The 17,223-nt window shown below is 37.8% G+C and overlaps 1 protein-coding gene across 1 annotated transcript in view; it reads right to left on the minus strand.

The window, feature by feature from the left end:
• Positions 1-17,223, minus strand: part of BANK1 (B cell scaffold protein with ankyrin repeats 1) — a 323,758-nt gene that overhangs the window by 20,686 nt on the left and 285,849 nt on the right. Inside the window, exon 11 of the mRNA XM_068975577.1 lies at positions 10,694-10,759. Within this exon, the coding sequence (XP_068831678.1) occupies positions 10,694-10,759 (66 nt within the window). The remainder of the gene's footprint in view (positions 1-10,693; positions 10,760-17,223) is intronic.

Below are 17,223 nucleotides of genomic sequence, written 5' to 3' on the forward strand. Positions count from 1 at the left end.
CAGGCCTTAGCTGTTTTGTCTAGTGTAACTTTGTTACTTATGGGGGGACCGTGATTCTTTGGCAATATGTTCTGATAGGTCTACAAGCAACTGACTTCCTGAACAAACAGTAGTTCTTGCCCATCCCATCTTTCCATCACAAGCTTTCTTTATTGTAGGATCTCAGGCTGCTTTCTACTTAAGAGAACTACTTTTTCTGTATGTGTATGGAAAGACCAGAGCTAGAGAGGGGAGAACTTTCAAAAACTAGCACTTGTGATACTGGGAAAGATTGAAGGCAAAAGGGAAAGGGGGTGACAGAGGATGAGATGGTTAGATAGTATCACTGACTCAGTGGACATGAGTTTAAGCAAATTTCAGATCGTGAAGGACAGGTGAACCTGACGTGCTGCAGTCCATGGGCTGCACATAGACTCACAAAGAAACATAACGTAGTGACTGAACAACAACAACAAACAGAGTGATAACTGGGGGTCAGAAGGTGAACTACTGATTTTATTTGTTTCAATCTCCTTTGTTCAACTTTAAAATTAATTGGATTAGTATCATTTTTTTTTTTACTATTAGCATTTTTTTCACTATTAGCTTTTTTAAAGTCTTTGTTTCTATTGTTATTAAGAATTGCATCATTTTGATGCCTTTTCTTCAGAAGCATTTCTGGAAGGCCACTGTGGGCTGTTGACACATCACCAATTTAGATAAGACCTCAGCTATTACACAAGGTTTTCCAGGTATGACTTTAACCAAAAAACACTTCCATAAACAACATAACAAATAGAAATGTATGTTGTACTGAAAAAGAGAATTGAAGCCATTATTCTTCTGCGGAGTACACATAACCATATTTTGATAATTTCCCCTTTTCTTTTTAATATATCAAGTATTGACAAAAGCAGCCTGATGAAAATAGCTCAGGGACCAGTATTCTATTTTTCCCACATACGGGTAATACCATCTGCATTTCCCTAGGTCTCCTACTTACAGAAAATTCTATTATTTAATATTCATTGAACTGCTATAGCACTGGGAACTTAGAAAGCTCATATAAGATGGATTCCCTGACTATATCTTTCCCAAGAGCATGCACACTCCATGAAAAGACCAGCCAATAATGATTTTTCAGTCTGCGTTGAAGAATCAGTGGGTAGAGATTATATTACAAGTTGCAAACTCCAAAGCTTACAGGTGCCAGATAGAGTTATTGAGCAGAGAAAATTTAGTGCCTGCTTGTTAAACACATCTGAATAGTCTTCATTATCAGTATTTTTCCTTTTAGGTTTTTGTTGATAGCATGATTCTCATGATACATCTTATTTTCCCAGTTCTGACAGAATTATGAGTTTGGAGAAATGTATCTCAGGTATAAGAAAACAATATGGAAAGTATGATGACAAATGATAATATCAAAAGTCATCTGTGGCATACCTCAAGAAACAAGAAAAAAGTCAAATAAATAACCTAACTCTACACCTAAAGCAACTTGAAAAGGAAGAAATGGAGAACCCCAGAGTTAGTAGAGGAAAGAAATCTTAAAAATTAGGGCAGAAATAAATGCAAAAGAAACAAAAGTGACCATAGCAAAAATCAACAAAGCCAAAAGCTGGTTCTTTGAAAGGATAAATAAAAATGACAAACCAATAGCCAGACTCATCAAGAAACAAAGGGAGAAAACTCAAATCAATAAAATTAGAAATGAAAATGGAGAGAGCACAACAGACAACACAGAAATACAAAGGAACATAAGAGACTACTATCAGCAATTATATGCCAATATAATAGACAATGTGGAAGAAATGGACAAATACTTAGAAAAGTACAACTTTCCAAAACTGAACCAGGAAGAAATAGAAAATCTTAACAGACCCATCACAAGCACAGAAATTGAAACTGTAATCAGAAATCTTCCAGCAAACAAAAGCCCAAGTCCAGACGGCTTCACAGCTGAATTCTACCAAAAATTTAGAGAAGAGCTAACACCGATCCTACTCAAACTCTTCCAGAAAATTGCAGAGGAAGGTAAACTTCCAAACTCATTCTATGAAGCCACCATCACCCTAATACCAAAACCTGACAAAGATGCCACAAATAAAGAAAACTACAGGCCAATATCACTGATGAACATAGATGCAAAAATCCTCAATAAAATTCTAGCAATCAGAATCCAACAACACATTAAAAAGATCATACACCATGACCAAGTGGGCTTTATCCCAGGGATGCAAGGATTCTTCAATATCCACAAATCAATCAATGTAATTCACCACATTATCAAATTGAAAAATAAAAGCCATACGATTATCTCAATAGATGCAGAGAAAGCCTTTGACAAAATTCAACATCCATTTATGATAAAAAGTCTCCAGAAAGCAGGAATAGAAGGAACATACCTCAACATAATAAAAGCTATATATGACAAACCCACAGCAAACATTATCCTCAATGGTGAAAAATTGAAAGCATTTCCCCTAACGTCAGGAACAAGACAAGGGTGCCCACTTTCATCACTACTATTCAACATAGTTCTGGAAGTTTTGGCCACAGCAATCAGAGCAGAAAAAGAAATAAAAGGAATCCAAATTGGAAAAGAAGAAGTAAAACTCTCACTGTTTGCAGAGGACATGATCCTCTACATAGAAAACCCTAAAGACTCCATCAGAAAATTACTAGAGCTAATCAATGAATACAGTAAAGTTGCAGGATATAAAACCAACACGCAGAAATCCCTTGCATTCCTATACACTAGTAATGAGAAAGTAGAAAAAGAAATTAAGGAAACAATTCCATTCACCATTGCAACAAAAAGAATAAAATACTTAGGAATATATCTACCTAAAGAAACTAAAGACCTAATATAGAGAACTATAAAACACTGATGAAAGAAATCAAAGAGGACACTACTAGATGGAGAAATATGCCATGTTCATGGATTGGAAGAATCAATATAGTGAAAATGAGTATACTACCCAAAGCAATTTACAGATTCAATGCAATCCCTATCAGGCTACCAGCGGTATTTTTCACAGAGCTAGAACAAATAATTTCACAATTTGTATGGAAATACAAAAAAACTCAAATAGCCAAAGCAATCTTGAGAAAGAAGAATGGAATCAGCCTGCCTGACTTCAGGCTCTACTACAAAGCCACAGTCATCAAGACAGTATGGTACTGGCACAAAGACAGAAATATAGATCAATGGAACAAAATAGAAAGCCCAGAGATAAATCCACACACCTATGGACACCTTACCTTTGACAAAGGAGGCAAGAATATACAATGGATTAAAGACAGTCTCTTTAACAAGTTGTGCTGGGAAAACTGGTCAACCACTTGTAAAAGAATGAAACTAGAACACTTTCTAACACCATACACAAAAATAAACTCAAAATGGATTAAAGATCTAAACGTAAGACAAGAAACTATAAAACTCCTACAGGAGAACATAGGCAAAACACTCTCTGACATAAATCACAGCAGGATCCTCTATGACCCACCTCCCAGAATATTGGAAATAAAAGCAAAAATAAACAAATGGGACCTAATTAAAATTAAAAGCTTTTGCACAACAAAGGAAACTATGAGCAAGGTGAAAAGACAGCTTTCTGAGTGGGAGGAAATAATAGCAAATGAAGCAACTGACAAACAACTAATCTCAAAAATATACAAGCAACTTATGCAGCTCAATTCCAGAAAAATAAACGACACAATCAAAAAATGGGCCAAAGAACTAAATACACATTTCTCCAAAGAAGACATACAGATGGCTAAAAACACTTGAAAAGATGCTCAACATCACTCATTATCAGAGAAATGCAAATCAAAACCACAATGAGGTACCATTTCACACCAGTCAGAATGGCTGCGATCCAAAAGTCTACAAGCAATAAATGCTGGAGAGGGTGTGGAGAAAAGGGAACCCTCTTACACTGTTGGTGGGAATGCAAACTAGTACAGCCACTATGGAGAACAGTGTGGAGATTCCTTAAAAAACTGGAAATAGAACTGCCTTATGACCCAGCAATCCCACTGCTGGGGATACACACCAAGGAAACTAGAACTGAAAGAGACACGTGTACCCCAATGTTCATCGCAGCACTGTTTATAATAGCCAGGACATGGAAGCAACCTAGATGTCCATCAGCAGATGAATGGATAAGAAAGCTGTGATGCATATACACAGCCATCAAAAAGAATACATTTGAATCAGTTCTAATGAGGTGGATGAAACTGGAGCCAATTATACAGAGTGAAGTAAGCCAGAAAGAAAAACACCAATACAGTATACTAACACATATATATGGAATTTAGAAAGACGGTAATGATAACCCTGTATGCGAGACAGCAAAAGAGATGCAGATGTACAGAACAGACTTTTGGACTCTGTGGGAGAGGGAGAGGGTGGGATGATTTGGGAGAATGGCATTGAAACATGTATAATATCATATAAGAAATGAATCGCCAGTCTAGGTTCAATGCAGGATACAGGATGCTTGGGGCTGGTGCACTGGGATAACCCAGAGGGATGGTATGGGGAGGGAGGTGGGAGGGGGGGTTCAGGATTGGGAACTTATGTACACCCGTGGCGGATTCATGTTGATGTATGGCAAAATCAATACAGTATTGTAAAGTAAAAAAATAAAAATTAAATTAAATTAAATTAAAAAAAAGTCATCTGTGCCAATGATATAGTAATACAATAGGGAGTGGTTGGAGATTTGAATTTTTACATAAGACAGATTAAAACATGGTTTAAACATGACAAAAATTGAAAGGTTTAATCATGACAAAAAGTTGAAATTACATTGTGCACATTATTTCTTAAATATAATACATTTAGAGGCCAGGTTTGACCACTGTATGGCCTGAGAAACAGTTCCTTTTGGTTAGATTTTGTGTTTATTTGTGTTGGTTCGAGGTGATTATTATTATAGCACATGGCTGTTCTCATGGGTTCCACTTGTTGTCCATGTCTAAGGTAGGACATAGGCAATCAAATTCTAGAAGCCCTACAAAAAATTCGTATGCTCACCTAGGACTGAGAGTTACTTGGATAGGCAGCTGGTTAGGGTGGATGTGATCCTCCTCCCTCCTACCTGCTACCCCCATCCCTCAAAAATACGGTTTGCCTTCCAAGCATGACAGCAACAACACACACTTGATGAGGTTATTATTATTTCACGGTGTGACTGGACATATCTGTGGCCATTCCCAGGGGGGCAGTTAAGGATGCTAAGAACGCTAAACCTCATCAATTGCCATGCATCATCTTTGAGGTCTGACTATGCTAATAAAATGGGATGATTCTGGTGAAGATAAAAAAAGGCCCCTTGGTATAGCCCATGAAAAAAGATACAATTGGGAAAAAAGTTGTAACAGGTCTGGGAGACATGAACAATCTTTACCTCAGACTCTTATATTATTTTGTGAGGCAGGAAAAATAAACCAGATATTTCCATGTCCCTGAAGCTCTTGTATTCCTCCAGCACCCTCTGACTTGATCATGATCACCCGCTAGTCTTCTAATCACTATTTATGTTTTATAGAAACTTCATTATTTGGCAAGTGTCTAATGAATGCAAGCATTCTTGTCACTTGGAAGGAGGCTTCCCATATTATAGATTTAATCGATTGGAGTTGAGAATTATAAGTTAGTCCTCCATGAGCTTAGTTAATAAGACTCAGACATCAAAACTCTGATTGATTCCAAACCCACTGCCAAAATTCAGTTCTCTGGTTAGCCACGTTGAGGAGCAAACCTTTGACCACTCTGTGGCACTCAATTTTGGGAAGTGGGTGGTGGCAGCATATTCTGGGGACAACGCTCTGGTATTGATTTAAAATTTTTCTAATTTTAAAAGTAATTTGGAAAAACTGACTTTAAGACTGAATTTTGATGGAAACTTCTAATCTGTGATCCAAAGTCCTCAGCATTTTTCTTATTTTTTTTTTGAAAATGTGAAAACTGAGTTGAAGAAATCTGTTTAGTTTCCATGGAAATGGTGCCAATTAATTTTTTTCCTTTTCCTCAGGAAAATTCCTTGACTTAGCAACAACGAAACTTCCTGGCAATCCCTTGGCAGTCTTCAACACAGGGCATCTGAAATGTCTGTACTTGCAATGGAAAAATAGTTGGCTCTCATAATTCCTTTCCTTTCAGTAAAAAAATAATATATACTGAAATAATTGAATAATTTCCTTAACCTTTAGAGAACCTGTCCAGTCTCTTCAAAAAATCTTGACTCTGACAAACACTTCACACAAGGGTCTTTTTTGTTGTTGTTGTTCTCTACCAAACAGTTTATCATTGGTGAAGTATGTATTACTTTTCCTATTACACCATGAAATCCCAGGATATTTGAAGAGTATTCATTAATTTAGGCATAGGCAGTTTTGGTTGCTAAGTATGTCCTATGGTCTGGATGGTCATAAATATCTGAAAAAGTTTAGAGAAGAATGGTTGGACAGAGTAAGTCCATTAGGTATTTGATTTTTAAAAATTTCTTTCCAACTGTTCTTTTTTAAAAAAATCTTTGTTTAATTTGTTACGATATTGTGCCTATTTTATGTTTTTGTTTCTTGGTGGAGAGGCATGTGGGATCCTAGCTTCCCTGCCAGGGATGAAACTTGCACCCCCTACATTGAAAGGTGAAGTCTCAACCACTGGACTGCCAGGGAAGTCCCCCTTCCCAGTTATTCTTGTTTTTTTCTCTAGATTCTGATTTCAGATTGCAGTCACCAGGAAAGCTTTGCTTTTTTCCTTTACATTTTGTAAGATGTAATGTTCCTCTATCTTTGAAAACAGAACAATATTCTCTTCCATTCTGCTGAATTACTGATGTCCACAGTTAAAGGAACTGAGAAAGGAACTGCTTTAAGTTGACTAATCAAAAATATCATCAATAATTGGATTGAAATATCTAGACAGAAAAGTTCACACAAAAATTCAATTAAAATTTTCAGTATCCTAATCCCCAAGAATTAAAAAATAAATCAAGTTATCATTGATCTTGAGGAAGCAAATTAAGTAACAGGATATGGACAGATGTTAACCCAATAAAATATTTTATAACTTAGGTTCTTGTTTCCTTTCATCATTCCCTCTGCCCCTTTTCTTCTGAGTAAACAAGGGATTACTCTTCTATACTTATGGTAGAATAATAATAGATTTCATACAGCCTTCCAAAACATCAGCAGCCTTTCCTTATATTGCTCTCTGTGGACAACCAGAGGATAATACACCAGGCATTCTGAGATCCCTTCATTACACTTGCCACTTGTTACCTTCTTCCATCTCCTGTGGCCTTCTTCACATCATCCCCTTAATTCTAACATGATTTAATTGAAGTATGATAATTGAATAATTTGCTAAAAATGCTTCATTGGAACTTTCTCCCAAAGAGCTCAAAGTATCCCCTCTCTTTATTCTTTCCAGAGTTCTATGAGATGTGTGGAGGAGTCCAGATAGGAATAATCTTCTCTACTTTAATTCTTCAATAACTGTTTGATCCAAGCTATACAATGCTCTCACATGGAGTTCTGCAACTATTTCTTAAGAGAGCTAAAGGCACAGTGAGAGGATAACAGTAGACTTAAAAAGATATTTCTTTCCCTTCAAAATAAGAAATCATTAGATATAAAAAACTGCCCAGTAAGGAGTTTTTTGCATATGAATTTATGAGCAGTATATCCAAGTGATTTGTGGGAGACTGGAAGTTCAGGCTCATCATGCGCTGCATTCAAATACCATGTATTTGTTGGAAGAATGATATAAGCACAATGTCACTGTCATGAGAAAAGCCACTTGAAGTGATGGGTGAAGATTATTCATTTAAGGACACACCTCTCTTTGGAGGATGATCCAGGGCATCCCAGGAGAAGTCCACTGAGGTTATGTATTCAACAGGTCAACAGGTGTTAGAAGTTGGTGCAACCAGTACCTCGCCATTTACATAATGGAACAAAAAGAGGCTATGGAAGTGGTTAGTGGCTGCTGGTAGAATAACTTCCAGCTTTATTTTAATGTCTCTCTCAGTGATTTATAGGTAACAATTTTAAGGTAACATTACTTGGAGGCCTTACAAATAGCTGAGAAAAGAAGAGAAGCTAAAGGCAAAGGAGAAAAGGAAAGATATATCCATTTGAATGCAGAGTTTCAAAGAATAGCAAGGAGAGATAAGAAAGGCTTCCTCAGTGATCAATGCAAAGAAACAGAGGAAAACAATAGAATGGGAAAGACGAGAGATCTCTTCAAGAAAATCAGAGATACCAAGGGAACATTTCATGCAAAGATGGGCTCAGTAATGGACAAAAATGGTATGGACCTAACAGAAGCAGAAGATATTAAGAAGAGGTGGCAAGGATACATAGAAGAACTAAACAAAAAAAACTTCAAGACCCAGATAACCACAATAGTGTGATCACTCACCTAGGGCCAGACATCCTGGAATGTGAAGTCAAGTGGGCCTTAGGAAGCATCACTATGAACAAAGCTACTGGAGGTGATTGAATTCCACTTGAGCTGTTTCAAATCCTAAAAGATGATGCTGTGAAAGTGCTGCACTCAATATGCCAGCAAATTTGGAAAACTCAGCAGTGGCCACAGGAATGGAAAAGGTCAGTTTTCATTTCAACCCCAAAGAAAGGCAATGCCAAATAATGTTCAAAATATTGCACAATTGCACTCATCTCACATGCTAACAAAGTAATGCTCAAAATCCACCAAGCCAGGCTTCAACAGTAGTGAACTGTGAAATTCCAGATGTTCAAGCTGGATTTAGAAAAGGCAGAGGAACCAGAGATCAAATTCCCAACATATGTTGGATCATCAAAAAGGCAAGAGAGTTCCAGAAAAACATCTATTTCTGCTTTGCAAATCTGTACTCAGGTCAAGAAGCAACAGTAAGAACTGGACATGGAACAACAGACTAGTTCCAAATTGGGAAAGGAGTGTGTCAAAGCTGTAGATTGTCACCCTGCTTATTTAACTTCTATGCAGAGTACATCATGAGAAATGCCAGGGTGGATGAAGCACAAGTTGGAATCAAGATTGCCGGGAGAAATATCAATAACCTCAGATATGCAGATGACACCACCCTTATGGAAGAAAGCAAAGAGGAACTGAAGAGCCTCTTGATGAAAGTGATATAGGAGAGTGAAAAAGTTGGCTTAAAGCTCAACATTCAGAAAACTAAGATCATGGCATCTGGTCCCATCACTTCATGGCAAATAGATGGGGAAACCATGGAAACAGTGACAGACTATTTTTTGGGGGCTCCAAAATCACTGCAGATGGTGACTGCAGCCATGAAATTAAAAAATGCTTGCTCCTTGGAAGAAAAGCTATGACCAACTTAGACAGCATATTAAAAAGGAGAGACATTATTTTGCCAACAAAGGTCCATCTAACGAAAGCTACAGTTTTTCCAGTAGTCATGTATGGATGTGAGAATTAGACTATAAAGAAAGTTGAGTGTTGAAGAATTGATGCTTTTGAGCTGTGGTGTTGGAGAAGACTCTTGAGAGTCCCTTGGACTGCAAAGAGATCCAACCATTCAATCCTAAAGGAAATTAGTACTGAATATTCATTGGAAGGACTGATGCTGAAGCTGAAGCTCCAATACTTCGGCCACCTGATGCTAAGAACTGTCTCATTGGAAAAGAACCTGATGCTGGGAAAGATTGAAGGAAGGAGGAGAGGGAGATGATGGAGGATGAGATGGTTGAATGGTATCACCTACTCAATGGATGAGTTTGAATAAGCTCTGGGAGTTGGTGATGGACAGGGAAGCCTGGCATGCTGCGGTCCATGGGGTCACAAAGAGTCAGACACAGCTGAGCGACTGAACTGAACTGACTTTGGGGTGATGTTATTTCAGAAGTGGGTTGAGGTTAAAAGCATCAGTACGTGTTCTTTGATTATCAAAGAGTCCAGCACTACCTCCATTTCTGCCGCCTTTTATGTTCTGCATTTCTGAATCTTAACCAAGGGCTTATTATCAGAAAAATATTATTATAAATCACCTGCTAGAGTCTCTCCTTTGAAAAGGAACCTAGTGTATCAGAGAAGACTGGAAGCAGCCAGCTCCTATGGAACCAGAGGAAAACATTCCTCCTGTGTCAGATGCCTGTGTAGCGACAATGTGTATTTCTTTTCTGCATTACAAATAAATAATTATTTAAAGGAAAAACATAAAAAACAAAAAACGTTGGATCCAGTGCCTAAGGCAAGAGAACCGTGAGAAAAGGGTACAATCTTGGAGTGGAGTTCAATGCAGAGCACAGAAATCCCATGCTGGTCTCCTCTGGGGAATCAGTCATCTGCCCCTCCTACCAAGTTAAGCTCTAGAGACTTCTCTCTAAAGGTCTCTGAGGTGTGTGAGAGAATTTGTCTTACTTGACCCTCCTAGAGCTGTGATAACAAACAGCATCATCAACATCACCACAAATATCCTCATAAGGCCTTTGTGAATTTCTTTCCTTTTGTTAATTAAAATAATTTGCTTTTATTAACTAAAAGAATATTCTTGCATTAGTCTTTTTATGGAAAAGCTATTTTGGGTAAGATAGTGACTTAAGAGTAAAATTAATCAAGTGCACAGCTATTTACTTCTACGTCAGGAGACTTGAGTCAGTATTCATAAAACTTCTTTAACTCTTACTTAAAGATGATTTAAAAAGCTGAAGTTCATATCAATACCTTGTTTCTTAGGACCATGGAACTTGTCACTATCAGATTGTCTTCTGGCAGCCTTTTGTTGAAACACTGTAAAAAACAGAACACATATTATTTATTGAACAGAAACATTAAAAAGAACAACCTGTAGAAGACTCTAGGAAAGTAGGATGCAATACTTCATTTTCCTTAGTAACAATTCCTGAATTGTATTATTTTTTTAGTAGGAGGATTATTAGATTTACAATTTTCTCATTTGTGCAGCTTATCAGTCATTTCAAAAAGCCTCTTCTTTGCTCAGAGTAGTATAATACTGATGGAACGCACCATTAAACTGTTTAAATCAAGATATGATTCCATTTTGATATCAGGTAAAGATAAAAGCTGCATTTTGTTAAAAGTGATTAATGGTAAAATCACGTGAAAAATTCCATTTGTATAGAAATTACTCATGCTGACTTTTTGGTGATAAGCAAGGATAATAGATTGTTTCTTCTTAAACAGATGAAAAGACTGCTGTATTTCACAGATGTAATAATAAAAAAGACACTTTATTCTTGCATCATCTAGCTAGACCTCAGACCTATTAAAGCAGCTTATTCGAATTACTTCATTATCTGAAAAGTGCTTTGTTCTCATTTATTATTTCTCGCACAGAATTCTGTGAGACAAGCCAGCATTACTCACCCCATTTTGCAGATGAAAGATAAGATTGATTGTTTAATATTTATTGAGTACCCACAAAGTTCTGTATACCTTCTGGCATTTGTTAATGAAAAAGTCTATAGCCTTTAGAGCTTGAGCCTAGAAACTGAACATCCCAGAGTCCCATTTATTTTTAATGGGTAGGCTAAACTACAGAGTTTGGGAACTGCAAGAGGCCTTGGAGGACTGATCCAATGTCGTATATTTACAGATGAGGAAGGTGGAAATAACTAACATTTAAAAGGGCTACATAATATCGAAACGATGCCAGAACTGTTGTTGGTGGAGATGTGAGTTGGACTCTCAAGCCTTGCACTTCAATCTATTGTGTGGTTCTTCACAGCACTGCTGCCTCTCGTCTTCCATAATCCACAACTGAGGACATACTGTTCAGGGGATATAACTGATATTTTATTACCTATCAATGGAGTCTAATCTTTGAAAACTGTGAATCACTATGTTGAACACCTGTAACTTACAGAATATTGCACATCAACTATTCTCCAAAAAAGAAAAAGAATTAGAAATCACACAAGGAAACAAACCACAGTGAGACAAAGTCAGCAAAACAGCATATCGAGAACTAAATGTAATGAAACACTCTGAAAGAAACTGTAGAGTAAGTATGTTCTGTCAAAAGAAAAACAGCAAAGAAGAAGCCCTAGAGAGAGGATTAAAAAGAACCTTAGGGCTGGACTTTCCTGTGGTCCAGTGGTTAAGACTTCACACTTCCAATCCAAGAAGCGTGAGTTCAGTCCCTGGTCAGGGAACTAAGATCCCACATGCCACGTGGTGTGGCCAAAAAGAGAAAGAACCTTAGCATTTCCCATATGCTTGTGTCTCTGCTCCCCAAACAGATGCCTGGGGTAGCCCGACCGAGGCACACAGGAGTGGAAGTGTTCCTGCCAGAGTCCAGCCCCCACAGGATCCAGGGAAACCGGAAGGAGGAACGGCGTCAGGGATGGAAAGAATGTTGTAGATAAGAAAATAGAGGAGAGAAGAAAAGAGGCTGATGTTCCTTGGTTTATACAGAAAATCAATAAAGTATCAAGACAAGAGACTTGCACCATCTATGTAAGGCCGCAGGTGCCCTCCTGGTCTCCTGAGGGAGTGAAGACGCAGGGCGCCTTCCCGTTCAGGTCTTAGAAACCCAGGCAAATAAGTAGACACAGCGGACCTCTGCACTCCAGATGGGAACTAGCCTGAAAGAGAGAGTAAGAGGAGGAAAATGATTGACATGAGGAGACTAAGCTGTTTCGATGAGCGAGATCCATAGCTTTATTTTCGAAAGGTACTTATATACTTTTTTTGTATATACAGGGAAATGGAAGATGCAAGGTCATACAGAGTCAGCCCAACATTCCAGCAGTTTTGCCCTTATCGAAACCAGGATTTTTCTACATACCTTTTCCACAAAAGATGTTGTGTACAGTATCTTCTGGCCTTGGAGGCCTGTGAACATTTTATGACCCTCTTTTGATAAAGGCTGCTCAACCAGAAAACTTATTTTCCCTCAAAGTGTTTTTTCTTTATATTTCTAATCTATGTCAGCCTCAGAAAATGCCAAACAGAGATACGTTTTTCACAGAGCAAGGTGCAGTGAGTTACAAGAAAGAACCAATTAGCTCAAAAGTCTGATATGGTTAAATTCAAGGCTACACTTGTTTTTCTTACATTCTCACTATGTTAACTAATGCATTCCCAGGTGCACAGTGGATAAGAGATATGGGAACTTAGCAACAAGCATTGGCCCAATAATGAAATCCTACATCAGCACTACTCTAATAACTTTTAACCCTTTGAAAGGCTCTATGTTTTAGGCTTTCTGTGCCTCTCACAGTTGGGAGGCTCTAAATAATCACATGCGTAGCTGCAAGGGTCTCGATATACCTGCCGAGCAAGCTAGAATGCTAACAGAGGGGGTTTGATTTGAAATATTCCTCTCATGTCCAGGAGACATTAGCTATAGCCCTAAGTTGATTTTCTCCACTGAAAGGTGGTCAGGGTTAGCCCCCTGTTAATGTCAGAGGAGTTGGCGAAAGTCATGAAACAGTAAAACAGACAGATTCTGGTTTGGGGGTAGATGCTCGAGAAAGCCTAGGGAGCCCCTTGAGTTCTGAAGCCTTGCTTAACAGTTCTCTTCCACATGACTTTGTCATGGGTGGGATCTCCCGTGGTGGCTCCCAGCATGTTCCAACTGGATGGATGGCGCTTGACCACTCTGCTTGGGAGATGCATCCCAGCAGTATTTTGGCTTCTTTGATTTTAGTATTCTTTAAACTGATCTAATATCAAGGTCATATCTGTGAGGAATTCAGATAGCACTTTTTCAAATTTAAGGAAGTTCCCTTTGTGTGTGCATGCTAAGTCACTTCAGTTGTGTCTGACTCTTTGTGACCCTATGGACTGTAGCCCACCAGGCTCTTCTGTCCATGGGGATTCTCCAGGCAAGCATACTGGAGTCCTCCAGGGGATCTTCCTGACTCAGGGACTGAACCCACATTCCTTATGTGTCATGCATTGGCAGGTGGGTTCTTTACCACTAGTGCTACCTGGGAAGCCCCAAGAATGTTCCCTAAACCATATCAAATCAACTATTATTTATTATGCATATATACTTTGCCAGCTGTTGTCAATAGAAAGGGTACCCTGCCCTACTGTCTTCCTTCAAATAGGAGAAGCAAATATAGTTTCAGTGTATGATGTGTTTAAGAGAAATTACACACATGAAATAACATTTTTGCTTGCAAATCAATTTTATGCTTCAAGTTAGTATTTGGAAAACGTGCTAAATATAACTTACTGGCAAGTTCTGGGATTTGTGGCTTACATTTTTTCTCAAATAAAATATACTGATGGATATATGGTGTACGAATATATTTTAGGATAATAAAAGCATTTTTTATAAGTGGTGCTTGATTTTTTTCATTGGCCAGTTCTAAAAGTCTTGAAAAAATAAAACACTTTTGAAATTTGAATAACATGTAGACACACTGGGTCTTTTCACCAATATTGTTAAGACAGGAACTGAGACTATCTCAGACAAAAAATAGCTGTAATATGGAATCATTAAAATGGATAAACATCTGCATCCAAAGATAAAGTCAGAAAACAAATTTGTCCAATAAAACGCACATTTGTTGATAAGCTTTAAGAACTCTGATAAATTGTGAAGCTCTGATAGAGTACTGGTAAATAGAATTACTTTTTCCAGCTTTTGGCATTAATTTGTTAAAAATCACCTTATATTTTGTTGAAATACATTTTGCTGACAATAAATATACAGACTTTGTGAAATATAGGAAATGTTAAACAGGTAAACAGTCTCAGTTCCTAGATTGAGAAGTTACAGCAGTGTATTTAATGTTGACATTTAAGCAGCTATTGTAGCTATAACATCGTGAAATGGGGTGTAGGATTGGGGTAGAGGATAGGATGCTCTGAGGAGGAGGATGATGAGTGTGCTGATCACAGAACTCTTTAAGAGAAGGACAGGCACTAAGTCATGCTCCATAGTATTGTTGTTTAGTTGCTAAGTTGTGTTTGACTGTCTGCGACCCCATGGACTGTAGCCTGCTAGGCTCCTCTGTCCACGGGATTTTCCAGGCAAGACTACTGGAACGGGTAGCTGTTCCCTTCTCCAGGAGATCTTCCCGATTCAGGGATCGAATGAATCCACGTCTACGTTGGCAGGCAGATTCTTTACCACTGAGCCACTGCGAAGACCCTCTGTCTGTCTAATCTCCCTTAAAATTCCCTCCTAACTCATCTCTGGCTCCATCCACTACAACTGCTTCCCTCCTTCCACCTACAGACAAACCTCATTTCCTTACAAGAGCTCAATTAGCAATTAACATATTTCCGAACACACCATTTCTCATTGCTATGAAAGTTAGGAGGTGTTTTTGAATATGAGTTTATCTTGGGAAGATACTTATATTAACTTGTTTCCTGAAGAAAGAGCCAACCCACCCAAAGGACGACCAGTACAAACACGCATACCAATGACACATGCTCTATTAGCCTTAGGAAAAGATATAAATTCCAGAATTTGTTAATCTTTCTTTTTGCAGTAAACATTAGCTGAAACATTTAAATTATGTCTGCCAACAAAATCTTGGTCCTAGAAAGCTTTATGCATTTTAAGCATAAAATGCATAACATTTCCAGGAGACAACTAGAAAATTCATGTTATAGGGAGAACCAAACATTGAGTATGGATCACTCAGGTTCAGATATGAAAGTATTGTTTTTGTACAACAGGATTTGTGGTAAGATGAAAGTCTGTTCTAAACATACAGTAACTGAAAAAAAATCTAAATACCAGAATGGTAATCAACTTGGAACAGTGGAAGGAGTGTAGCTTTATCTTAATATTAACAACATGCATGACATGGGAAAATGACTTTTTCCCTCAGGCCTTTATTTCCTTTGCCAATGAAGTTAAGGCTAAGATGAGATGATCTCTAGGGTCTTACTCAGTTCTGACATGCTAAAATGCTACCAATTCTTTTTTCCCAAGCCCATCAGGCCAAACAATTCCTGGATAAATTCTTAAGTGCACATGAATTTAAATAAAATGCATGGTTTTGAGGAAGGAATTCTTTTTAGTGGAGGTTTAGATGAACAGAAACAATAGAAAGTTAAGTCACAGACTAATGTTAGTTTTTTGTAATATATGGAGGTGGCCCTGTCCCCATGTGTTTGAAATCTTGGAGAATATTATTCTTGACAGTATTTTATTGCGTCAGTGTTCAAACGATGCTGTCAAGGCAATTATGACATAACGTCAATTTTGATGATTCTCTGACTGAGTGAAACCTTATTTTTCTCTTCCTACCTAAAATTGGGATTTAAAGAGAAAGAATAATGAATGCATTATTAGTATCTTTCAGTACCTTTAAACATTAAAAAAGTCCATAAAGGAAGAAAAACAATTTTTGAGGCTCAAAATAATCTCAAACAATGCATATGCCCCAAATACCAACCCACATTTTAAATGTTGATAGAATGACTTCCGTAAAATTTTCTCTAGAATAGAAATGATACTGAATGGGAAAAATTTGCATAGTATTAAATATTCAAAATATTAAGCAAAGCAGAACTATCAGAAGAGCAGAGGAGGAAGAGAAGGTGAAATATAACGAATTCACTTGCACTATTTGTCTTTCCAGGTTGCTTCTGCAAGAACATTCTTCATGTCAACCTCATTAGTGGCCTATTTCAAGCAAACAGATTCTTCCAGGGCTGCCCTTCTTTGAAAATCTGATAAAGCTTATTTGGAATTATTTTATAAGTGGCTAAGGTAATGGAAAGTCTGTGCAATAGCCAAGTGCATTCATAAGGAAATGAATTATAAACCACAAAGCCCTTGATGTTCCATAACCATTAGAAGTGTGAAATGAAATGTTTGGAGCTGTATACCTATCACTGTTGATAGTTCCTGAAACCAGGGATTTGATATGAAATATACAGATTGGTATTGTGCTTCAGGTCCTTAGTATAGTAGCATTTATTAATCACTCTGCCAACTTTCATTAGATTGGTAACCATGTAGCTAAGTGCTGTGCTAGGTCCTAAGGATGCGAAGGTAAACAAGACATGGTCAGTTTTCATTCTGTCCTCCATTTTTGGTGTCTTATTTTAAGCAAGAGTCAAACGTGTCATTAATGCCTACTGATGAGAGGACAGAGATGAGAAACAGGCAGGAAGGGCAGGGGCCATAATGCAACCTCCACAGCCCTACTCTGCCTGCCTTGTTCCCCAGTCTGTACCCTGAGCATGCTGATGACAAAAAGGCAGAGTGAGGTAAAGACAAGCAATGTAAACAGCTCCTGTCTAGCCAGCAA

Source organism: Capricornis sumatraensis, chromosome 7 (assembly GCF_032405125.1).
Source record: "Capricornis sumatraensis isolate serow.1 chromosome 7, serow.2, whole genome shotgun sequence".
Classification (NCBI taxonomy): domain Eukaryota; kingdom Metazoa; phylum Chordata; class Mammalia; order Artiodactyla; family Bovidae; genus Capricornis; species Capricornis sumatraensis.